At 51.7% G+C, this 25,568-nt stretch overlaps 1 protein-coding gene across 1 annotated transcript in view; it reads left to right on the top strand.

The window, feature by feature from the left end:
• Window positions 1–24,139, top strand: part of LOC121274789 (vitamin K epoxide reductase complex subunit 1-like protein 1) — a 35,736-nt gene extending 11,597 nt beyond the window's left edge. The window contains exon 3 of the mRNA XM_041182139.1: window positions 23,789–24,139. Coding sequence (XP_041038073.1) covers window positions 23,789–24,012 — 224 coding nt within the window. The 3' untranslated portion in view covers window positions 24,013–24,139. The remainder of the gene's footprint in view (window positions 1–23,788) is intronic.
• The last annotated feature ends 1,429 nt before the right edge of the window (window positions 24,140–25,568 follow it).

Raw genomic sequence — 25,568 nt, 5'->3', positions numbered from 1 at the left:
TCTCCCTGAGAGAGAGAGGACTGAGAGACACCATTCAGTGCACAGGAATCTCCCAGAGAAAGAGGGGACTGAGAGACACCAGTCAGTGTACAGATATATCCCTGAGAGAGAGGGACTGAGAGACACCATTCAGTGCACAGATATATCCCTGAGAGAGATGGGACTGAGAGACACCAGACAGTGTACCGATATCTCCCTGAGAGAGAGAGGGATTGAGAGACAGCAGTCAGGGTACAGATAACTCCCTGAGAGAGAGGGACTGAAAGACACCAGTCAGTGTACAGATATCTCCCTGAGAGAGAGAGAGGGACTGAGAGACACCAATCAGTGTACAGATATCTCCCTGAGAGTGAGGGACTGAGAGACACCAGTCAGTGTACAGATATCTCCCTGAGAGGGAGAGGGGACTGAGAGACACCAGTCAGTGTACAGATATCTCGCTGATTGAGAGGGACTGAGAGACACCATTCAGTGTACAGATCTCTCCCTGAGAGAGGGAGGGACAGAGAGACACCAGTCAGTGTACAGATATCTCCCTGAGAGAGAGGGACTGAGAGACAGCAGTCAGTATACAGAAGTCTCCCTGAGAGGGGGAGGGGACCGAGAGACACCAGTCATTGTACAGATATCTCCCTGAGAGAGAGAGGGACAGAGAGGCACCAGTCAGTGTACAGATATCTCCCTGAGAGTGAGGGACTGAGAGACACCAGTCAGTGTACATGTATCTCCCTGAGAGGGAGAGGGGACTGAGAGACACCAGTCAGTGTACAGCTATCTCCCTGAGAGAGTGGGTACTGAGAGACACCCGTCATTTTACAGATATCTCTCTGTGAGAGCGGGACTGAGAGACACCAGTCAGTGTACAGATATCTCCCTGAGAGAGAGAGGACTGAGAGTCACCAGTCAGTGTACAGATATCTTCCTGAGAGAGAGGGACTGAGAGACAACAGTCAGTGTACAGATATCTCCCTGAAACAGAGCGGACTGAGAGACACCAGTCAGTGTGCGGATATCTCCCTGAGAGAGAGAGGACTGAGAGACACCAGTCAGTGTCTCGATATCTCCCTGAGAGAGAGGGACTGAGTGACACCCGTCATTGTACAGATATCTCTCAGAGAGAGAGGGACTGAGTGACACCATTCAGTGTACAGATATCTCCCTGAGAGAGAGGGGACTGAGAGACACCCGTCAGTGTACAGATATCTCCCTGAGAGTGAGGGTCTGAGAGACACCAGTCAGTGTACAGATTTCACCCAGAGAGAGAGGGGATGCGAGATATCACTCAGTGTGCAGATATCTCCCTGGGAGAGAGATGGGACTGAGAGACACCAGTCAGTGTGCAGATATCTCCCTGAGAGAGAGGGACTGAGAGCCACCATTCAGTGTACAGATATCTCCGAGATAGTGGGGACTGAGAGACAACAGTCAGTGTACAGATATCTCCCTGAGAGAGAGGGTACTGAGAGACATCAGTCAGTGTACAGATATCTCCCTGAGAGAGAGATGGGACTGAGAGACACCAGTCAGTGTACAGATATCTCCCTGAGAGAGAGAGGGGAATGAGAGACACCAGTCAGTGTACAGATATCTCCCTGAGAGAGAGATGGGACTGAGAGACACCATTCAGTGCACAGATATATCCCTGAGAGAGAGGGGACTTAGAGACACCAGACAGTGTACCGATATCTCCCTGAGAGAGAGAGGGATTGAGAGACAGCAGCTAGTGTACAGATAACTCCCTGAGAGAGAGGGACTGAAAGATACCAGTCAGTGTACAGATATCTCCCTGAGAGAGAGAGGGACAGAGAGGCACCAGTCAGTGTACAGATATCTCCCTGAGAGTGAGGGACTGAGAGACACCAGTCAGTGTACATGTATCTCCCTGAGAGGGAGAGGGGACTGAGAGACACCAGTCAGTGTACAGCTATCTCCCTGAGAGAGTGGGTACTGAGAGACTCCCGTCATTTTACAGATATCTCTCTGTGAGAGTGGGACTGAGAGACTCCCGTCAGTGTACAGGTATCTCCCTGAGAGAGAGGGACTGAAAGACACCAGTCAGTGTACAGATATCTCCCTGAGATAGAGAGGGACAGAGAGACACCAGTCAGTGTTCAGATATCTCCCTGAGAGAGAGGGGACTGAGAAACACCAGTCAGTGTACAGATATCTCCCTGAGAGTGATGGACTGAGAGACAGCAGTCATTATACAGATGTCTCCCTGAGAGGGAGAGGGGACCGAGAGACACCAGTCAGTGTACAGATATCTCAATGAGAGAGAGGGGACTGAGAGACACCCGTAATTGTACAGATATCTCTCTGAGAGAGAGGGACTGAGAGACACCAGTCTGTGTACAGATTTTTCCCTGAGAGAGAGGGGACTGAGAGACACCAGTCAGTGTACAGATATATCCCTGAGAGAGAGGGACTGAGAGACACCATTCAGTGCACAGATATATCCCTGAGAGAGATGGGACTGAGAGACACCAGACAGTGTACCGATATCTCCCTGAGAGAGAGAGGGATTGAGAGACAGCAGTCAGTGTACCGATAACTCCCTGAGAGAGAGGGACTGAAAGACACCAGTCAGTGTACAGATATCTCCCTGAGAGAGAGAGAGGGACTGAGAGACAGCAGTCAGTGTACAGATATCTCCCTGAGGGTGAGGGACTGAGAGACACCAGTCAGTGTACATATATCTCCCTGAGAGAGTGGGTACTGAGAGACACCCGTCATTTTACAGATATCTCTCTGTGCGAGTGGGACTGAGAGACACCAGTCAGTGTACAGATATCTCCCTGAGAGAGAGGGACTGAGAGACACCATTCAGTGTACAGATAACTGCCTGAGAGAGAGGGACTGAAAGACACCAGTCAGTGTACAGATATCTCCCTTAGATAGAGGGGACTGAGAGACATCCGTCATTGTACAGATATCTCCCTGAGAGAGGGAGGTACTGAGAGACACCAGTCAGTGTACAGATATCTCCCTGAGAGTGAGGGACTGAGAGACACCAGTCAGTGTACAGATATCTCCCTGAGAGAGAGGGGACTGAGAGACACCCGTCATTGTACAGATATCTCGCTGAGAGAGAGAGGGGACTGAGAGACACTAGTCTGTGTACAGACATCTCCCTGGGAGGAAGAGGTACTGGGAGACACCCATCAGTGTACAGATATTTCCCAGAGAGAGAGAGGACTGAGAGACAACAGTCAGTGTACAGATATCTCCCTGAAAGAGAGCGGATTGAGAGACACCAGACAGTGTACAGATATCTCCCTGAGAGAGAGAGGACTGAGAGACACCATTCAGTGCACAGGAATCTCCCAGAGAAAGAGGGGACTGAGAGACACCAGTCAGTGTACAGATATCTCGCTGATTGAGAGGGACTGAGAGACACCATTCAGTGTACAGATCTCTCCCTGAGAGAGGGAGGGACAGAGAGACACCAGTCAGTGTACAGATATCTCCCTGAGAGAGAGGGACTGAGAGACACCAGTCAGTGTACAGATATCTCCCTGAGAGTGAGGGACTGAGAGACAGCAGTCAGTATACAGAAGTCTCCCTGAGAGGGGGAGGGGACCGAGAGACACCAGTCATTGTACAGATATCTCCCTGAGAGAGAGAGGGACAGAGAGGCACCAGTCAGTGTACAGATATCTCCCTGAGAGTGAGGGACTGAGAGACACCAGTCAGTGTACATGTATCTCCCTGAGAGGGAGAGGGGACTGAGAGACACCAGTCAGTGTACAGCTATCTCCCTGAGAGAGTGGGTACTGAGAGACACCCGTCATTTACAGATATCTCTCTGTGAGAGCGGGACTGAGAGACACCAGTCAGTGTACAGATATCTCCCTGAGAGAGAGAGGACTGAGAGTCACCAGTCAGTGTACAGATATCTTCCTGAGAGAGAGGGACTGAGAGACAACAGTCAGTGTACAGATATCTCCCTGAAACAGAGCGGACTGAGAGACACCAGACAGTGTACAGATATCTTCCTGAGAGAGAGAGTACTGAGAGACACCAGTCTGTGTACAGATATCTCCCTGAGAGAGAGGGACTGAGAGACACCATTCAGTGTACAGGTATCTCCCAGAGAAAGAGGGGACTGAGAGACACCAGTCAGTGTACAGATATTTCCTGAGAGAGAGGGTCTGAGAGACACCATTCAGTGCACAGATATATCCCTGAGAGAGAGGGGACTGAGAGACACCATTCAGTGTACAGATACCTCCCTGAGAGAGAGAGGGGACTGAGAGACACCAGTCTGTGTACAGGCATCTCCCTGGGAGGAAGAGGGACTGAGAGACACCAGTCAGTGTACAGATATCTCCCTGAGAGACAGGGGACTGAGTGACACCCGTCAATGTACAGATATCTCTCTGAGAGAGAGGGACTGAGAGACAATAGTCAGTGTACAGATATCTCCCTGAGAGAGAGAGGACTGAGAGACACCAGTCAGTGTACAGATATCTCCCTGAGAGAGAGGGACTGAGTGACACCAGTCAGTGTACAGATATCTCCGTGAGAGAGAGAGGGGATTGAGAGACACCAGTCAGTGTACAGATATCTCCCTGAGAGAGAGGGGACTGAGAGACACCTGTCAGTGTACAGATATCTCCCTGGGAGAGAGGGGACTGAGAGACACCAGTCAGTGTACAGATATCACCCAGAGCGAAAGGGGACTGCGAGACATCAGTCAGTGTACAGATATCTCCCTGAGAGAGAGATCGGACTGAGAGACACCAGTCAGTGTACAGATATCTCCCTGAGGGAGAGGGACTGAGAGACACCAGTCAGTGTACAGATATCTCCCTGAGAGAGAGGGGATTGAGAGACACCCGCCATTGTACAGATATCTCCCTGAGAGAGAGGGTACTGAGAGACACCCGTCATTGTACAGATATCTCCCTGACAGCGAGGGGACTGCGAGACACCAGTCAGTGTACAGATATCTCCCTGAGAGGGAGAGGGGACTGAGAGACACCCGTCATTGTACAGATAACTCTCTGATAGAGAGGGACTGAGAGACACCAGTCAGTGTACAGATATCTCGCTGATGGAGAGGGACTGAGAGACACCAATCAGTGTACAGATCTCTCCCTGAGAGTGTGGGACTGAGAGACAGCAGTCATTATACAGATGTCTCCCTGAGAGGGAGAGGGGACCGAGAGACACCAGTCAGTGTACACATATCTCGCTGAGAGAGAGAGGGGACTGAGAGACACTAGTCTGTGTACAGATCTCTCCCTGAGAGAGAGGGACTGAGAGACACCAGTCAGTGTACAGATATCTCCCTGAGAGAGAGAGACTGAGAGACACCAGTCAGTGTACAGATATCTCCCTGGGAGAGAGGGGACTGAGAGGAACTAGTCAGTGTACAGATATCTCCCAGAGAGAGAGAGGACTGAGAGACACCAGTCAGTGTACAGATATCTCCCTGAGAGAGAGGGACTGAGTGACACCAGTCAGTATGCAGATATCTCCCTGAGAGGGAGAGGGGACTGAGATACACCCGTCATTGTACAGATATCTCTCTGAGAGAGAGGGACTGAGTGACACCAGTCAGTGTTCAGATATCTCCCTGAGAGAGAGAGGGATTGAGAGACAGCAGTCAGTGTACAGATAACTCCCTGAGAGAGTGGGACTGAGAGACACCCGTCATTGTACAGATATCTCCCTGAGAGAGAGGGTACTGAGAGACACCATTCAGTGCAAAGATATATCCCTGAGAGAGATGGGACTGAGAGACACCAGACAGTGTACCGATATCTCCCTGAGAGAGAGAGGGATTGAGAGACAGCAGTCAGTGTACCGATAACTCCCTGAGAGAGAGGGACTGAAAGACACCAGTCAGTGTACAGATATCTCCCTGAGAGAGAGAGGGCACTGAGAGACACCAGTCTGTGTACAGACATCTCCCTGGGAGGAAGAGGGACTGAAAGACACCAGTCAGTGTACAGATATCTCCCTGAGATAGAGAGGGTCAGAGAGACACCAGTCAGTGTTCAGATATCTCCATGAGAGAGAGGGACTGAGAGACACCAGTCAGTGTACAGATATCTCCCTGGGAGGGGACTGAGAGACACCAGTCAATGTACAGATATCTCCCTGAGAGACAGGGGACTGGGAGACACCCGTCATTGTACAGATATCTCCGTGAGTGAGAGAGGGGACTGAGAGACACCCGTCAATGTACAGATATCTCTCTGAGAGAGAGGGACTGAGAGACAATAGTCAGTGTACAGATATCTCCCTGAGAGAGAGAGGACTGAGAGACACCAGTCAGTGTACAGATATCTCCCTTAGAGAGAGGGACTGAGTGACACCAGTCAGTGTACAGATATCTCCCTGAGAGAGACGGGACTGAGAGACACCAGTCAGTGTACAGATATCTCCCTGAGAGTGAGGGACTGAGAGACACCAGTCAGTGTACAGATATCCCCCTGGGAGAGAGGGGACTGAGAGGAAATAGTCAGTGTACAGATATCCCCCTGGGAGAGAGGGGACTGAGAGACACCAGTCAGTGTACAGATATCTCCCTGAGAGAGAGGGACTGAGTGACACCAGTCAGTATGCAGATATCTCCCTGAGAGGGAGAGGGGACTGAGATACACCCGTCATTGTACATATCTCTCTGAGAGAGAGGGACTGAGTGACACCAGTCAGTGTACAGATATCTCCCTGAGATAGAGAGGGACAGAGAGACACCAGTGTACAGATATCTCCCTGAGAGTTAGGGACTGAGAGACACCAGTCAGTGTACAGATATCTCCCTGAGAGTGAGGGACTGAGAGACTGCAGTCAGTATACAGGTGTCTCCCTGAGAGGGAGAGGGCACCGAGAGACACCAGTCAGTGTACAGATATCTCCCTGAGAGTTAGGGACTGAGAGACACCATTCAGTGTGCAGATATCTCGCTGTGAGAGAGAGGGGACTGAGAGACACTCGTCTGTGTACAGACATCTCCTTGAGAGGAAGAGGGACTGGGAGACACCAGTCAGTGTACAGATATCTCCCTGAGAGAGAGAGGACTGAGAGACACCAGTCAGTGTACAGATATCTCCTGAGAGAGTGGGACTGAGAGACAACAGTCAGTGTACAGATATCTCCCTGAAAGAGAGCGGACTGAGAGACACCAGACAGTGTACAGATATCTTCCTGAGAGAGAGAGTACTGAGAGACACCAGTCTGTGTACAGATATCTCCCTGAGAGAGAGGGACTGAGAGACACCATTCAGTGTACAGGTATCTCCCAGAGAAAGAGGGGACTGAGAGACACCCGTCATTGTACAGATAACTCTCTGATAGAGAGGGGCTGAGAGACACCAGTCAGTGTACAGATATCTCGCTGATGGAGAGGGACTGAGAGACACCATTCAGTGTACAGATCTCTCCCTGAGAGTGTGGGACTGAGAGACAGCAGTCATTATACAGATGTCTCCCTGAGAGGGAGAGGGGACCGAGAGACACCAGTCAGTGTACACATATCTCGCTGAGAGAGGGGACTGAGAGACACTAGTCTGTGTACAGATCTCTCCCTGAGAGAGAGGGACTGAGAGACACCAGTCAGTGTACAGATATCTCCCTGAGAGAGAGAGACTGAGAGACACCAGTCAGTGTACAGATATCTCCCTGGGAGAGAGGGGACTGAGAGGAACTAGTCAGTGTACAGATATCTCCCAGAGAGAGAGAGGACTGAGAGACACCAGTCAGTGTACAGATATCTCCCTGAGAGAGAGGGACTGAGTGACACCAGTCAGTATGCAGATATCTCCCTGAGAGGGAGAGGGGACTGAGATACACCCGTCATTGTACAGATATCTCTCTGAGAGAGAGGGACTGAGTGACACCAGTCAGTGTTCAGATATCTCCCTGAGAGAGAGAGGGATTGAGAGACAGCAGTCAGTGTACAGATAACTCCCTGAGAGAGTGGGACTGAGAGACACCCGTCATTGTACAGATATCTCCCTGAGAGAGAGGGTACTGAGAGACACCCGTCATTGTACAGATATCTCCCTGAGAGTGAGGGACTGAGAGACACCAGTCAGTGTACAGATATCATCCAGAGCGAGAGGGGACTGCGAGACATAAGTCAGTGTACAGATATCTCCCTGAGAGAGTGGGACTGAGAAACACCATTCAGTGTACAGATATCTCCCTGAGAGAGAGGGACTGAGAGACACCAGTCAGTGTACGGATAACTCCCTGAGAGAGAGGGACTGAGAGACACCCGTCATTGTACAGATAACTATCTGATAGAGAGGGACTGAGAGACACCAGTCAGTGTACAGATATCTCCCTGAGAAAGAGGGGACTGAGAGACACTAGTCTGTGTACAGACATCTCCCTTAGAGAGAGGGGACTGAGAGACACCCGTCATTGTACAGATAACTATCTGATAGAGAGGGACTGAGAGACACCAGTCAGTGTACAGATATCTCCCTGAGAGAGAGGGGACTGAGAGACACTAGTCTGTGTACAGACATCTCCCTGGGAGGAAGAGGGACTGAGAGACACCAGGCAGTGTACAGATATCTCCCAGAGAGAGAGAGGGACAGAGAGACACCAGTCAGTGTACAGATATCTCCCTGAGAGTGAGGGACTTAGAGACATCAGTCAGTGTACAGATATCTCCCTGAGAGTGAGGTACTGAGAGACAGCAGTCAGTATACAGATATCTCCCTGAGAGGGAGAGGGGACCGAGAGACACCAGTCAGTGTACAGATATCTCCCTGAGAGAGAGGGGACTGAGAGACACCCGTTATTGTACAGATATCTCTCTGAGAGAGAGGGACTGAGAGACACCAGTCTGTGTACAGATATCTCCCTGAGAGAGAGGGGCTGAGAGACACCAGTCAGTGTTCAGATATCTCCCTGAGAGAGAGAGGGGACTGAGAGACACTCGTCTGTGTACAGACATCTCCCTGAGAGGAAGAGGGACTGGGAGACACCAGTCAGTGTACAGATATCTCCCTGAGAGAGAGAGCACTGAGAGACACCAGTCAGTGTACAGATATCTCCCTGAGAGAGAGGGACTGAGAGACACCATTCAGTGTACAGGTATCTCCCAGAGAAAGAGGGGACTGAGAGACACCAGTCAGTGTACAGATATTTCCTGAGAGAGAGGGACTGAGAGACACCATTCAGTGCACAGATATATCCCTGAGAGAGAGGGGACTGAGAGACACCATTCAGTGTACAGATACCTCCCTGAGAGAGAGAGGGGACTGAGAGACACCAGTCTGTGTGCAGGCATCTCCCTGGGAGGAAGAGGGACTGAGAGACACCAGTCAGTGTACAGATAACTCCCTCAGAGAGAGGACTGAAAGACACCAGTCAGTGTACAGATATCTCCCTGAGATAGAGAGGGACAGAGAGACACCAGTCAGTGTTCAGATATCTCCCTGAGAGAGAGGGACTGAGAGACACCAGTCAGTGTACAGATATCTCCCTGAGAGACAGGGGACTGAGTGACACCCGTCATTGTACAGATTTCTCCGTGAGAGAGAGAGGGGACTGAGAGACACCAGTCAGTGTACAGATATCTCCCTGAGAGAGTGGGGACTGTGAGACACCCGTCAGTGAACAGATATCTCCCTGGGAGAGAGAGGACTGAGAGACACCAGTCAGTGTACAGATATCTCCCTGAGAGAGAGGGACTGTGTGACACCAGTCAGTGTGCAGATATCTCCCTGAGAGGGAGAGGGCACTGAGATACACCCGTCATTGTACAGATATCTGTCTGAGAGAGAGGGACTGAGTGACACCAGTCAGTGTTCAGATATCTCCCTGAGAAAGAGGGGGTACTGAGAAACACCAGTCAGTGTACAGTTTTCTCCCTGAGAGAGAGGGACTGAGAGACACCAGTCAGTGTACAGATATCTCCCTGAGAGACAGGGGACTGAGTGACACCCGTCATTGTACAGATTTCTCCGTGAGAGAGAGAGGGGACTGAGAGACACCAGTCAGTGTACAGATATCTCCCTGAGAGAGTGGGGACTGTGAGACACCCGTCAGTGAACAGATATCTCCCTGGGAGAGAGAGGTCTGAGAGACACCAGTCAGTGTACAGATTTCACCCAGAGAGAGAGGGGATGCGAGATATCACTCAGTGTGCAGATATCTCCCTGGGAGAGAGATGGGACTGAGAGACACCAGTCAGTGTGCAGATATCTCCCTGAGAGAGAGGGACTGAGAGCCACCATTCAGTGTACAGATATCTCCGAGATAGTGGGGACTGAGAGACAACAGTCAGTGTACAGATATCTCCCTGAGAGAGAGGGTACTGAGAGACATCAGTCAGTGTACAGATATCTCCCTGAGAGAGAGATGGGACTGAGAGACACCAGTCAGTGTACAGATATCTCCCTGAGAGAGAGAGGGGAATGAGAGACACCAGTCAGTGTACAGATATCTCCCTGAGAGAGAGATGGGACTGAGAGACACCATTCAGTGCACAGATATATCCCTGAGAGAGAGGGGACTTAGAGACACCAGACAGTGTACCGATATCTCCCTGAGAGAGAGAGGGATTGAGAGACAGCAGCTAGTGTACAGATAACTCCCTGAGAGAGAGGGACTGAAAGATACCAGTCAGTGTACAGATATCTCCCTGAGAGAGAGAGGGACAGAGAGGCACCAGTCAGTGTACAGATATCTCCCTGAGAGTGAGGGACTGAGAGACACCAGTCAGTGTACATGTATCTCCCTGAGAGGGAGAGGGGACTGAGAGACACCAGTCAGTGTACAGCTATCTCCCTGAGAGAGTGGGTACTGAGAGACTCCCGTCATTTTACAGATATCTCTCTGTGAGAGTGGGACTGAGAGACTCCCGTCAGTGTACAGGTATCTCCCTGAGAGAGAGGGACTGAAAGACACCAGTCAGTGTACAGATATCTCCCTGAGATAGAGAGGGACAGAGAGACACCAGTCAGTGTTCAGATATCTCCCTGAGAGAGAGGGGACTGAGAAACACCAGTCAGTGTACAGATATCTCCCTGAGAGTGATGGACTGAGAGACAGCAGTCATTATACAGATGTCTCCCTGAGAGGGAGAGGGGACCGAGAGACACCAGTCAGTGTACAGATATCTCAATGAGAGAGAGGGGACTGAGAGACACCCGTAATTGTACAGATATCTCTCTGAGAGAGAGGGACTGAGAGACACCAGTCTGTGTACAGATTTTTCCCTGAGAGAGAGGGGACTGAGAGACACCAGTCAGTGTACAGATATATCCCTGAGAGAGAGGGACTGAGAGACACCATTCAGTGCACAGATATATCCCTGAGAGAGATGGGACTGAGAGACACCAGACAGTGTACCGATATCTCCCTGAGAGAGAGAGGGATTGAGAGACAGCAGTCAGTGTACCGATAACTCCCTGAGAGAGAGGGACTGAAAGACACCAGTCAGTGTACAGATATCTCCCTGAGAGAGAGAGAGGGACTGAGAGACAGCAGTCAGTGTACAGATATCTCCCTGAGGGTGAGGGACTGAGAGACACCAGTCAGTGTACATATATCTCCCTGAGAGAGTGGGTACTGAGAGACACCCGTCATTTTACAGATATCTCTCTGTGCGAGTGGGACTGAGAGACACCAGTCAGTGTACAGATATCTCCCTGAGAGAGAGGGACTGAGAGACACCATTCAGTGTACAGATAACTGCCTGAGAGAGAGGGACTGAAAGACACCAGTCAGTGTACAGATATCTCCCTTAGATAGAGGGGACTGAGAGACATCCGTCATTGTACAGATATCTCCCTGAGAGAGGGAGGTACTGAGAGACACCAGTCAGTGTACAGATATCTCCCTGAGAGTGAGGGACTGAGAGACACCAGTCAGTGTACAGATATCTCCCTGAGAGAGAGGGGACTGAGAGACACCCGTCATTGTACAGATATCTCGCTGAGAGAGAGAGGGGACTGAGAGACACTAGTCTGTGTACAGACATCTCCCTGGGAGGAAGAGGTACTGGGAGACACCCATCAGTGTACAGATATTTCCCAGAGAGAGAGAGGACTGAGAGACAACAGTCAGTGTACAGATATCTCCCTGAAAGAGAGCGGATTGAGAGACACCAGACAGTGTACAGATATCTCCCTGAGAGAGAGAGGACTGAGAGACACCATTCAGTGCACAGGAATCTCCCAGAGAAAGAGGGGACTGAGAGACACCAGTCAGTGTACAGATATCTCGCTGATTGAGAGGGACTGAGAGACACCATTCAGTGTACAGATCTCTCCCTGAGAGAGGGAGGGACAGAGAGACACCAGTCAGTGTACAGATATCTCCCTGAGAGAGAGGGACTGAGAGACACCAGTCAGTGTACAGATATCTCCCTGAGAGTGAGGGACTGAGAGACAGCAGTCAGTATACAGAAGTCTCCCTGAGAGGGGGAGGGGACCGAGAGACACCAGTCATTGTACAGATATCTCCCTGAGAGAGAGAGGGACAGAGAGGCACCAGTCAGTGTACAGATATCTCCCTGAGAGTGAGGGACTGAGAGACACCAGTCAGTGTACATGTATCTCCCTGAGAGGGAGAGGGGACTGAGAGACACCAGTCAGTGTACAGCTATCTCCCTGAGAGAGTGGGTACTGAGAGACACCCGTCATTTTACAGATATCTCTCTGTGAGAGCGGGACTGAGAGACACCAGTCAGTGTACAGATATCTCCCTGAGAGAGAGAGGACTGAGAGTCACCAGTCAGTGTACAGATATCTTCCTGAGAGAGAGGGACTGAGAGACAACAGTCAGTGTACAGATATCTCCCTGAAACAGAGCGGACTGAGAGACACCAGACAGTGTACAGATATCTTCCTGAGAGAGAGTACTGAGAGACACCAGTCTGTGTACAGATATCTCCCTGAGAGAGAGGGACTGAGAGACACCATTCAGTGTACAGGTATCTCCCAGAGAAAGAGGGGACTGAGAGACACCAGTCAGTGTACAGATATTTCCTGAGAGAGAGGGTCTGAGAGACACCATTCAGTGCACAGATATATCCCTGAGAGAGAGGGGACTGAGAGACACCATTCAGTGTACAGATACCTCCCTGAGAGAGAGAGGGGACTGAGAGACACCAGTCTGTGTACAGGCATCTCCCTGGGAGGAAGAGGGACTGAGAGACACCAGTCAGTGTACAGATATCTCCCTGAGAGACAGGGGACTGAGTGACACCCGTCAATGTACAGATATCTCTCTGAGAGAGAGGGACTGAGAGACAATAGTCAGTGTACAGATATCTCCCTGAGAGAGAGAGGACTGAGAGACACCAGTCAGTGTACAGATATCTCCCTGAGAGAGAGGGACTGAGTGACACCAGTCAGTGTACAGATATCTCCGTGAGAGAGAGAGGGGATTGAGAGACACCAGTCAGTGTACAGATATCTCCCTGAGAGAGAGGGGACTGAGAGACACCTGTCAGTGTACAGATATCTCCCTGGGAGAGAGGGGACTGAGAGACACCAGTCAGTGTACAGATATCACCCAGAGCGAAAGGGGACTGCGAGACATCAGTCAGTGTACAGATATCTCCCTGAGAGAGAGATCGGACTGAGAGACACCAGTCAGTGTACAGATATCTCCCTGAGGGAGAGGGACTGAGAGACACCAGTCAGTGTACAGATATCTCCCTGAGAGAGAGGGGATTGAGAGACACCCGCCATTGTACAGATATCTCCCTGAGAGAGAGGGTACTGAGAGACACCCGTCATTGTACAGATATCTCCCTGACAGCGAGGGGACTGCGAGACACCAGTCAGTGTACAGATATCTCCCTGAGAGGGAGAGGGGACTGAGAGACACCCGTCATTGTACAGATAACTCTCTGATAGAGAGGGACTGAGAGACACCAGTCAGTGTACAGATATCTCGCTGATGGAGAGGGACTGAGAGACACCAATCAGTGTACAGATCTCTCCCTGAGAGTGTGGGACTGAGAGACAGCAGTCATTATACAGATGTCTCCCTGAGAGGGAGAGGGGACCGAGAGACACCAGTCAGTGTACACATATCTCGCTGAGAGAGAGAGGGGACTGAGAGACACTAGTCTGTGTACAGATCTCTCCCTGAGAGAGAGGGACTGAGAGACACCAGTCAGTGTACAGATATCTCCCTGAGAGAGAGAGACTGAGAGACACCAGTCAGTGTACAGATATCTCCCTGGGAGAGAGGGGACTGAGAGGAACTAGTCAGTGTACAGATATCTCCCAGAGAGAGAGAGGACTGAGAGACACCAGTCAGTGTACAGATATCTCCCTGAGAGAGAGGGACTGAGTGACACCAGTCAGTATGCAGATATCTCCCTGAGAGGGAGAGGGGACTGAGATACACCCGTCATTGTACAGATATCTCTCTGAGAGAGAGGGACTGAGTGACACCAGTCAGTGTTCAGATATCTCCCTGAGAGAGAGAGGGATTGAGAGACAGCAGTCAGTGTACAGATAACTCCCTGAGAGAGTGGGACTGAGAGACACCCGTCATTGTACAGATATCTCCCTGAGAGAGAGGGTACTGAGAGACACCATTCAGTGCAAAGATATATCCCTGAGAGAGATGGGACTGAGAGACACCAGACAGTGTACCGATATCTCCCTGAGAGAGAGAGGGATTGAGAGACAGCAGTCAGTGTACCGATAACTCCCTGAGAGAGAGGGACTGAAAGACACCAGTCAGTGTACAGATATCTCCCTGAGAGAGAGAGGGCACTGAGAGACACCAGTCTGTGTACAGACATCTCCCTGGGAGGAAGAGGGACTGAAAGACACCAGTCAGTGTACAGATATCTCCCTGAGATAGAGAGGGTCAGAGAGACACCAGTCAGTGTTCAGATATCTCCATGAGAGAGAGGGACTGAGAGACACCAGTCAGTGTACAGATATCTCCCTGGGAGGGGACTGAGAGACACCAGTCAATGTACAGATATCTCCCTGAGAGACAGGGGACTGGGAGACACCCGTCATTGTACAGATATCTCCGTGAGTGAGAGAGGGGACTGAGAGACACCCGTCAATGTACAGATATCTCTCTGAGAGAGAGGGACTGAGAGACAATAGTCAGTGTACAGATATCTCCCTGAGAGAGAGAGGACTGAGAGACACCAGTCAGTGTACAGATATCTCCCTTAGAGAGAGGGACTGAGTGACACCAGTCAGTGTACAGATATCTCCCTGAGAGAGACGGGACTGAGAGACACCAGTCAGTGTACAGATATCTCCCTGAGAGTGAGGGACTGAGAGACACCAGTCAGTGTACAGATATCCCCCTGGGAGAGAGGGGACTGAGAGGAAATAGTCAGTGTACAGATATCCCCCTGGGAGAGAGGGGACTGAGAGACACCAGTCAGTGTACAGATATCTCCCTGAGAGAGAGGGACTGAGTGACACCAGTCAGTATGCAGATATCTCCCTGAGAGGGAGAGGGGACTGAGATACACCCGTCATTGTACATATCTCTCTGAGAGAGAGGGACTGAGTGACACCAGTCAGTGTACAGATATCTCCCTGAGATAGAGAGGGACAGAGAGACACCAGTGTACAGATATCTCCCTGAGAGTTAGGGACTGAGAGACACCAGTCAGTGTACAGATATCTCCCTGAGAGTGAGGGACTGAGAGACTGCAGTCAGTATACAGGTGTCTCCCTGAGAGGGAGAGGGCACCGAGAGACACCAGTCAGTGTACAGATATCTCCCTGAGAGTTAGGGACTGAGAGACACCATTCAGTGTGCAGATATCTCGCTGTGAGAGAGAGGGGACTGAGAGACACTCGTCTGTGTACAGACATCTCCTTGAGAGGAAGAGGGACTGGGAGACACCAGTCAGTGTACAGATATCTCCCTGAGAGAGAGAGGACTGAGAGACACCAGTCAGTGTACAGATATCTCCTGAGAGAGTGGGACTGAGAGACAACAGTCAGTGTACAGATATCTCCCTGAAAGAGAGCGGACTGAGAGACACCAGACAGTGTACAGATATCTTCCTGAGAGAGAGAGTACTGAGAGACACCAGTCTGTGTACAGATATCTCCCTGAGAGAGAGGGACTGAGAGACACCATTCAGTGTACAGGTATCTCCCAGAGAAAGAGGGTACTGAGAGACACCCGTCATTGTACAGATAACTCTCTGATAGAGAGGGGCTGAGAGACACCAGTCAGTGTACAGATATCTCGCTGATGGAGAGGGACTGAGAGACACCATTCAGTGTACAGATCTCTCCCTGAGAGTGTGGGACTGAGAGACAGCAGTCATTATACAGATGTCTCCCTGAGAGGGAGAGGGGACCGAGAGACACCAGTCAGTGTACACATATCTCGCTGAGAGAGAGAGGGGACTGAGAGACACTAGTCTGTGTACAGATCTCTCCCTGAGAGAGAGGGACTGAGAGACACCAGTCAGTGTACAGATATCTCCCTGAGAGAGAGAGACTGAGAGACACCAGTCAGTGTACAGATATCTCCCTGGGAGAGAGGGGACTGAGAGGAACTAGTCAGTGTACAGATATCTCCCAGAGAGAGAGAGGACTGAGAGACACCAGTCAGTGTACAGATATCTCCCTGAGAGAGAGGGACTGAGTGACACCAGTCAGTATGCAGATATCTCCCTGAGAGGGAGAGGGGACTGAGATACACCCGTCATTGTACAGATATCTCTCTGAGAGAGAGGGACTGAGTGACACCAGTCAGTGTTCAGATATCTCCCTGAGAGAGAGAGGGATTGAGAGACAGCAGTCAGTGTACAGATAACTCCCTGAGAGAGTGGGACTGAGAGACACCCGTCATTGTACAGATATCTCCCTGAGAGAGAGGGTACTGAGAGACACCCGTCATTGTACAGATATCTCCCTGAGAGTGAGGGACTGAGAGACACCAGTCAGTGTACAGATATCATCCAGAGCGAGAGGGGACTGCGAGACATAAGTCAGTGTACAGATATCTCCCTGAGAGAGTGGGACTGAGAAACACCATTCAGTGTACAGATATCTCCCTGAGAGAGAGGGACTGAGAGACACCAGTCAGTGTACGGATAACTCCCTGAGAGAGAGGGACTGAGAGACACCCGTCATTGTACAGATAACTATCTGATAGAGAGGGACTGAGAGACACCAGTCAGTGTACAGATATCTCCCTGAGAAAGAGGGGACTGAGAGACACTAGTCTGTGTACAGACATCTCCCTTAGAGAGAGGGGACTGAGAGACACCCGTCATTGTACAGATAACTATCTGATAGAGAGGGACTGAGAGACACCAGTCAGTGTACAGATATCTCCCTGAGAGAGAGGGGACTGAGAGACACTAGTCTGTGTACAGACATCTCCCTGGGAGGAAGAGGGACTGAGAGACACCAGGCAGTGTACAGATATCTCCCAGAGAGAGAGAGGGACAGAGAGACACCAGTCAGTGTACAGATATCTCCCTGAGAGTGAGGGACTTAGAGACATCAGTCAGTGTACAGATATCTCCCTGAGAGTGAGGTACTGAGAGACAGCAGTCAGTATACAGATATCTCCCTGAGAGGGAGAGGGGACCGAGAGACACCAGTCAGTGTACAGATATCTCCCTGAGAGAGAGGGGACTGAGAGACACCCGTTATTGTACAGATATCTCTCTGAGAGAGAGGGACTGAGAGACACCAGTCTGTGTACAGATATCTCCCTGAGAGAGAGGGGCTGAGAGACACCAGTCAGTGTTCAGATATCTCCCTGAGAGAGAGAGGGGACTGAGAGACACTCGTCTGTGTACAGACATCTCCCTGAGAGGAAGAGGGACTGGGAGACACCAGTCAGTGTACAGATATCTCCCTGAGAGAGAGAGCACTGAGAGACACCAGTCAGTGTACAGATATCTCCCTGAGAGAGAGGGACTGAGAGACACCATTCAGTGTACAGGTATCTCCCAGAGAAAGAGGGGACTGAGAGACACCAGTCAGTGTACAGATATTTCCTGAGAGAGAGGGACTGAGAGACACCATTCAGTGCACAGATATATCCCTGAGAGAGAGGGGACTGAGAGACACCATTCAGTGTACAGATACCTCCCTGAGAGAGAGAGGGGACTGAGAGACACCAGTCTGTGTGCAGGCATCTCCCTGGGAGGAAGAGGGACTGAGAGACACCAGTCAGTGTACAGATAACTCCCTCAGAGAGAGGACTGAAAGACACCAGTCAGTGTACAGATATCTCCCTGAGATAGAGAGGGACAGAGAGACACCAGTCAGTGTTCAGATATCTCCCTGAGAGAGAGGGACTGAGAGACACCAGTCAGTGTACAGATATCTCCCTGAGAGACAGGGGACTGAGTGACACCCGTCATTGTACAGATTTCTCCGTGAGAGAGAGAGGGGACTGAGAGACACCAGTCAGTGTACAGATATCTCCCTGAGAGAGTGGGGACTGTGAGACACCCGTCAGTGAACAGATATCTCCCTGGGAGAGAGAGGACTGAGAGACACCAGTCAGTGTACAGATATCTCCCTGAGAGAGAGGGACTGTGTGACACCAGTCAGTGTGCAGATATCTCCCTGAGAGGGAGAGGGCACTGAGATACACCCGTCATTGTACAGATATCTGTCTGAGAGAGAGGGACTGAGTGACACCAGTCAGTGTTCAGATATCTCCCTGAGAAAGAGGGGGTACTGAGAAACACCAGTCAGTGTACAGTTTTCTCCCTGAGAGAGAGGGACTGAGAGACACCAGTCAGTGTACAGATATCTCCCTGAGAGTGAGGGGACTGCCAGACACCAGTCAGTGTACAGATATCTCCCTGATAGAGATAGGGGACTGAGTGACACCCGTCAGTGTACAGATATCTCACTTAGAGAGAGGGGACTGAGAGACACCCGTCATTGTACAGAATACTCTCTGATAGAGAGGGACTGAGAGACACCAGTCAGTGTACAGGTATCTCCCTTAGAGAGAGGGGACTGAGAGACACCCGTCATTGTACAGATAACTCTCTGATAGAGAGGGACTGAGAGACACCAGTCAGTGTACAGATATCTCGCTGATGGAGAGGGACTGAGAGACACCATTCAGTGTACAGATCTCTCCCTGAGAGTGAGGGACTGAGAGACAGCAGTCATTATACAGATGTCTCCCTGAGAGGGAGAGGGGACCGAGAGACACCAGTCAGTGTACAGATATCTCCCTGAGAGAGAGGGGACTGAGAGACACCAGTCAGTGTACAGATCTCTCCCTGGGAGAGAGGGGACTGAGAGGAAATAGTCAGTGTACAGATATCTCCCAGAGAGAGAGAGGACTGAGAGACACCAGTCAGTGTACAGATATCTCCCTGAGAGAGAGGGACTGAGTGACACCAGTCAGTATGCAGATATCTCCCTGAGAGGGAGAGGGGACTGAGATACACCCGTCATTGTACAGATATCTCTCTGAGAGAGAGGGACTGAGTGACACCAGTCAGTGTTCAGATATCTCCCTGAGAGAGAGAGGGATTGAGAGACAGCAGTCAGTGTACAGATAACTCCCTGAGAGAGTGGGACTGAAAGACACAAGTCAGTGTACAGATATCTCCCTGAGAGAGAGAGAGGGATTGAGAGACACCATTCAGTGTACAGATATCTCCCAGAGAAAGAGGGGACTGAGAGACACCAGTCAGTGTACAGATATCTCCCTGAGAGAGAGGGACTGAGAGACACCATTCAGTGTACAGATATCTCCCTGAGAGAGAGGGACTGAGAGACACCATTCAGTGTACAGATATCTCCCTGAGAGAGAGGGACTGAGAGACACCAGTCAGTGTACGGATAACTCCCTGAGAGAGAGGGACTGAAAGACACCAGTCAGTGTACAGATATCTCCCTTAGAGAGAGGGGACTGAGAGACACCCGTCATTGTACAGATAACTTTGATAGAGAGAGACTGAGAGACACCAGTCAGTGTACAGATATCTCCCTGAGAGGGGACTGAGAGACACTAGTCTGTGTACAGACATCTCCCTGGGAGGAAGAGGGACTGAGAGACACCAGGCAGTGTACAGATATCTCCCTGAGAGAGAGAGAGGGGACTGAGAGACACCAGTCAGTGTACAGATATCTCCCTGAGAGAGAGAGGGACAGAGAGACACCAGACAGTGGACAGATATCTCCCTGAGAGAGAGGGGATGCGAGACACCAGTCAGTGTACAGATATCTCCCTGAGAGAGAGAGGGACAGAGAGACACCAGTCAGTGTACAGATATCTCCCTGAGAGTGAGGGACTGAGAGACACCAGTCAGTGTACAGATATCTCCCTGAGATTGAGGTACTGAGAGACAGCAGTCAGTATACAGATGTCTCCCTGAGAGGGAGAGGGGACCGAGAGACACCAGTCAGTGTACAGATATCTCCCTGAGAGAGAGGGGACTGAGAGACACCCGTCATTGTACAGATATCTCTCTGAGAGAGAGGACTGAGTGACACTCGTCTGTGTACAGACATCTCCCTGAGAGGAAGAGGGACTGGGAGACACCAGTCAGTGTACAGATATCTCCCTGAGAGAGAGAGGACTGAGAGACACCAGTCAGTGTACAGATATCTCCCTGAAAGTGAGCGGACTGAGAGACACCAGACAGTGTACAGATATCTTCCTGAGAGAGAGAGTACTGAGAGACACCAGTCTGTGTACAGATATCTCCCTGAGAGAGAGGGACTGAGAGACACCATTCAGTGTACAGGTATCTCCCAGAGAAAGAGGGGACTGAGAGACACCAGTCAGTGTACAGATATATCCCTGAGAGAGAGGGGACTGAGAGACACCAGTCAGTGTACAAATACCTCCCTGAGAGAGAGAGGGGACTGAGAGACACCAGTCAGTGTACAGATACCTCCCTGAGAGAGAGAGGGGACTGAGAGACACCAGTCTGTGTACAGGAATCTCCCTGGGAGGAAGAGGGACTGAGAGACACCAGTCAGTGTACAGATAACTCCCTGAGAGAGAGGGACTGAAAGACACCAGTCAGTGTACAGATATCTCCCTGAGATAGAGAGGGACAGAGAGACACCAGTCAGTGTACAGATATCTCCCTGAGAGAGAGAGAGGACTGAGAGACACCAGTCAGTGTATAGATATCTCCCTGAGAGAGAGGGACTGAGTGAGACCCGTCATTGTACAGATATCTCTCTGAGAGAGAGGGACTGAGTGACACCAGTCAGTGTACAGATATCTCCCTGAGAGAGAGGGGACTGAGAGACACCAGTCAGTGTACAGATATGTCCCTGAGAGAGAGGGACTGAGAGACACCTGTCAGTGTACAGATATCTCCCTGAGAGTGAGGGGACTGAGAGACACCAGTCATTGTACAGATATCGCCCTGAGAGAGAGGGTACTGAGAGACACCCGTCATTGTACAGATATCTCCCTGAGAGTGAGGGACTGAGAGACACCAGTCAGTGTACAGATATCACCCAGAGCGAAAGGGGACTGCGAGACATCAGTCAGTGTACAGATATCTCCCTGAGAGAGAGATCGGACTGAGAGACACCAGTCAGTGTACAGATATCTCCCTGAGAGAGAGAGGGAATGAGAGACACCAGTCAGTGTACAGATATCTCCCTGAGAAAGAGGGATTTAGAGACACCAGTCAGTGTACAGATATCTCCCTGAGAGAGAGGGATTTAGAGACACCAGTCAGTGTACAGATATCTCCCTGAGAGAGAGGGTACTGAGAGACACCCGTCATTGTACAGATATCTCCCTGACAGCGAGGGGACTGCGAGACACCAGTCAGTGTACAGATATCTCCCTGAGAGGGAGAGGGGACTGAGAGACACCCGTCATTGTACAGATATCTCCCTGAGAGAGAGGGTACTGAGAGACACCCGTCATTGTACAGATATCTCCCTGAGAGTGAGGGACTGAGAGACACCAGTCAGTGTACAGATATCATCCAGAGCGAGAGGGGACTGCGAGACATAAGTCAGTGTACAGATATCTCCCTGAGAGAGTGGGACTGAGAAACACCATTCAGTGTACAGATATCTCCCTGAGAGAGAGGGACTGAGAGACACCAGTCAGTGTACAGATATCTCCCTGAGAGAGAGGGGACTGAGAGACACTAGTCTGTGTACAGACATCTCCCTTAGAGAGAGGGGACTGAGAGACACCCGTCATTGTACAGATAACTATCTGATAGAGAGGGACTGAGAGACACCAGTCAGTGTACAGATATCTCCCTGAGAGAGAGGGGACTGAGAGACACTAGTCTGTGTACAGACATCTCCCTGGGAGGAAGAGGGACTGAGAGACACCAGGCAGTGTACAGATATCTCCCAGAGAGAGAGAGGGACAGAGAGACACCAGTCAGTGTACAGATATCTCCCTGAGAGTGAGGGACTTAGAGACATCAGTCAGTGTACAGATATCTCCCTGAGAGTGAGGTACTGAGAGACAGCAGTCAGTATACAGATATCTCCCTGAGAGGGAGAGGGGACCGAGAGACACCAGTCAGTGTACAGATATCTCCCTGAGAGAGAGGGGACTGAGAGACACCCGTTATTGTACAGATATCTCTCTGAGAGAGAGGGACTGAGAGACACCAGTCTGTGTACAGATATCTCCCTGAGAGAGAGGGGACTGAGAGACACCAGTCAGTGTTCAGATATCTCCCTGAGAGAGAGGGACTGAGAGACACCATTCAGTGTGCAGATATCTCGCTGTGAGAGAGAGGGGACTGAGAGACACTCGTCTGTGTACAGACATCTCCCTGAGAGGAAGAGGGACTGGGAGACACCAGTCAGTGTACAGATATCTCCCTGAGAGAGAGAGCACTGAGAGACACCAGTCAGTGTACAGATATCTCCCTGAGAGAGAGGGACTGAGAGACACCATTCAGTGTACAGGTATCTCCCAGAGAAAGAGGGGACTGAGAGACACCAGTCAGTGTACAGATATTTCCTGAGAGAGAGGGACTGAGAGACACCATTCAGTGCACAGATATATCCCTGAGAGAGAGGGGACTGAGAGACACCATTCAGTGTACAGATACCTCCCTGAGAGAGAGAGGGGACTGAGAGACACCAGTCTGTGTGCAGGCATCTCCCTGGGAGGAAGAGGGACTGAGAGACACCAGTCAGTGTACAGATAACTCCCTCAGAGAGAGGACTGAAAGACACCAGTCAGTGTACAGATATCTCCCTGAGATAGAGAGGGACAGAGAGACACCAGTCAGTGTTCAGATATCTCCCTGAGAGAGAGGGACTGAGAGACACCAGTCAGTGTACAGATATCTCCCTGAGAGAGAGGGGACTGAGAAACACCACTCAGTGTACAGATATCTCGCTGATTGAGAGGGACTGAGAGACACCATTCGGTGTACAGATCTCTCCCTGAGAGAGAGGGACTGAGAGACACCAGTCAGTGTACAGATATCTATCTGAGTGAGGGAGTGACAGAGAGGCACCAGTCAGTGTACAGATATCTCCCTGAGAGTGAGGGCCTGATAGACACCAGTCAGTGTACAGATATCTCCCTGAGAGAGAGGGGACTGAGAGACACCAGTCAGTGTACAGATATCTGTCTGAGAGAGAGGGACTGAGAGACACCAGTCAGTGTACAGATATCTCCCTGAGAGAGAGGGGACTGAGAGACACCAGTCTGTGTACAGATATCTCCCTGAGAGAGAGGGGGACTGAGAGACACCAGTCAGTGTACAGATATCTCCCTGAGAGAGAGAGGGGACTGAGAGACAGTAGTCAGTGTACGAGTACCCTGTATTCTGTGCCTGTGTTTTGCTGGCTGCTGTCACTAACTCCTGCGTTTTGCTCCCCCCTCCACCCACCGCCGACCACTCCAGGTTTGACAGACAGCGCCATGGCGGCCATCGCCCTCGCTGCCTCCTCGGTTGTGTCGTTGGCGGGCTCGCTGTACCTCGCTTACATCCTCTTCTTTGTGCTGCACGACTTTTGCCTCGTCTGTGTCACCACCTACGCCCTCAACGCGCTGCTGTTCGTCCTCAACTACAAGAGGCTGGTCCACCTCAATAGCGGCTGGCAACAAGAGAAGGGCAAGCAGGAGTGACCGAGTCCAGGGTCCTTGCCGGGACTCGACCGCGGTTTGCCGGGGTGCGGGGTTGGTGCGGAGCGAGCCAGCGGCTGGTGTGGGTGGGGTGGTGGAGTCATTGCAGGAGAGGGTAATTGGAGGAGAGGTGGGGTAATCAGGGGAGGGCGGATGATTGCCGAAGTGATTGTCGGGGGTTGGGGTGGGGGGGGTGGGGGCGGGCGGGTGGGTCCTTGAGGGACCGGGGTTGGGAGCGAGCGATGGAGAGAGGGAGATCCCGCGGGGTGCGATTGCGGGTCGGGTTGTCATGGGGTCCAGGGGGAGTGATGGAGGGAGTGGTGCAGGGTGAGGGTGGGGGTGGGTCGGGGAAGGCCTGGCCCTGGTGCAGGTGGTGGATCACCCTTGACCGACCCGGGCAGGGAGTGAGCCGGGGGTGTTGGGGGCCGGAGGGGGGGCGGTTGGTGGAGGAGCAGAGCCGGAAAGAGGGGCGCGAACGAGAGTGACCAGGGGGTGGTGTGCGTCGGAGCCGCGACAGGGAGTGGATCGAGCAGGGGTGTTACAGAGGGACCAGGGTTTGTGTGGCGGAGGGCATGATGTGCAGGCGCCAGCCAGCCCAGAGTCATGCCCCAACGCCCCTTGCGCCCCCATCTTGAACTAACGTCTGCTTTTGTCAAGTCTTTTATGTGCCAAACAATCAGAAACTTAATCATTGTCCTTTAATAATATCATGATACATGTACACTGAGTGTATTAAAATATATATTTACATAAAGGCCCTTTTTTTTCTTTTGCCACGTTCATTGCTGCTCGCAAGGGAGGAGGAGATGGAAAAACCGGCCCCCCCCCCCCCCCACAGCGCCACCATTGGCGGGAGGCCAGGACTGAGCCGTGACTGTTGACATTGAAAATTCCAATTTTGACAGAGGAGACTGTGAAGCCTGCAAAATGCCGCAGCCTGAGAGTGAGGGGTGAGGTTTACGTGCAGCCAGTGTGAACGAACGGGCCCTGGACCTTCGTTTCCCCATGCCCTCCAGAGACCTGTTATCCAGGCCGACACTCCCTGGTTGTCAGTGCTGAGTGAGCGCTGCCCTGTCGGAGGGTGAGTGCTGAGGGAGCGCCCGCCCTGTCGGAGGGTGAGTGCTGAGGGAGCGCCCGCCCTGTCGGAGGGTGAGTGCTGAGGGAGCGCCCGCCCTGTCGGAGGGTGAGCGCTGAGGGAGCGCCCGCCCTGTCGGAGGGTGAGCGCTGAGGGAGCGCCCGCCCTGTCGGAGGGTGAGCGCTGAGGGAGCGCCCGCCCTGTCGGAGGGTGAGCGCTGAGGGAGCGCCCGCCCTGTCGGAGGGTGAGCGCTGAGGGAGCGCCCGCCCTGTCGGAGGGTGAGCGCTGAGGGAGCGCCCGCCCTGTCGGAGGGTGAGCGCTGAGGGAGCGCCCGCCCTGTCGGAGGGTGAGCGCTGAGGGAGCGCCCGCCCTGTCGGAGGGTGAGCGCTGAGGGAGCGCCCGCCCTGTCGGAGGGTGAGCGCTGAGGGAGCGCCCGCCCTGTCGGAGGGTGAGCGCTGAGGGAGCGCCCGCCCTGTCGGAGGGT

The sequence above is a fragment of the Carcharodon carcharias genome, assembly GCF_017639515.1.
Source record: "Carcharodon carcharias isolate sCarCar2 chromosome 38 unlocalized genomic scaffold, sCarCar2.pri SUPER_38_unloc_2, whole genome shotgun sequence".
Taxonomy (NCBI): domain Eukaryota; kingdom Metazoa; phylum Chordata; class Chondrichthyes; order Lamniformes; family Lamnidae; genus Carcharodon; species Carcharodon carcharias.
Note: the sequence above shows the minus strand (reverse complement) of the source record. Positions and strands in the feature narration are given on the sequence as shown.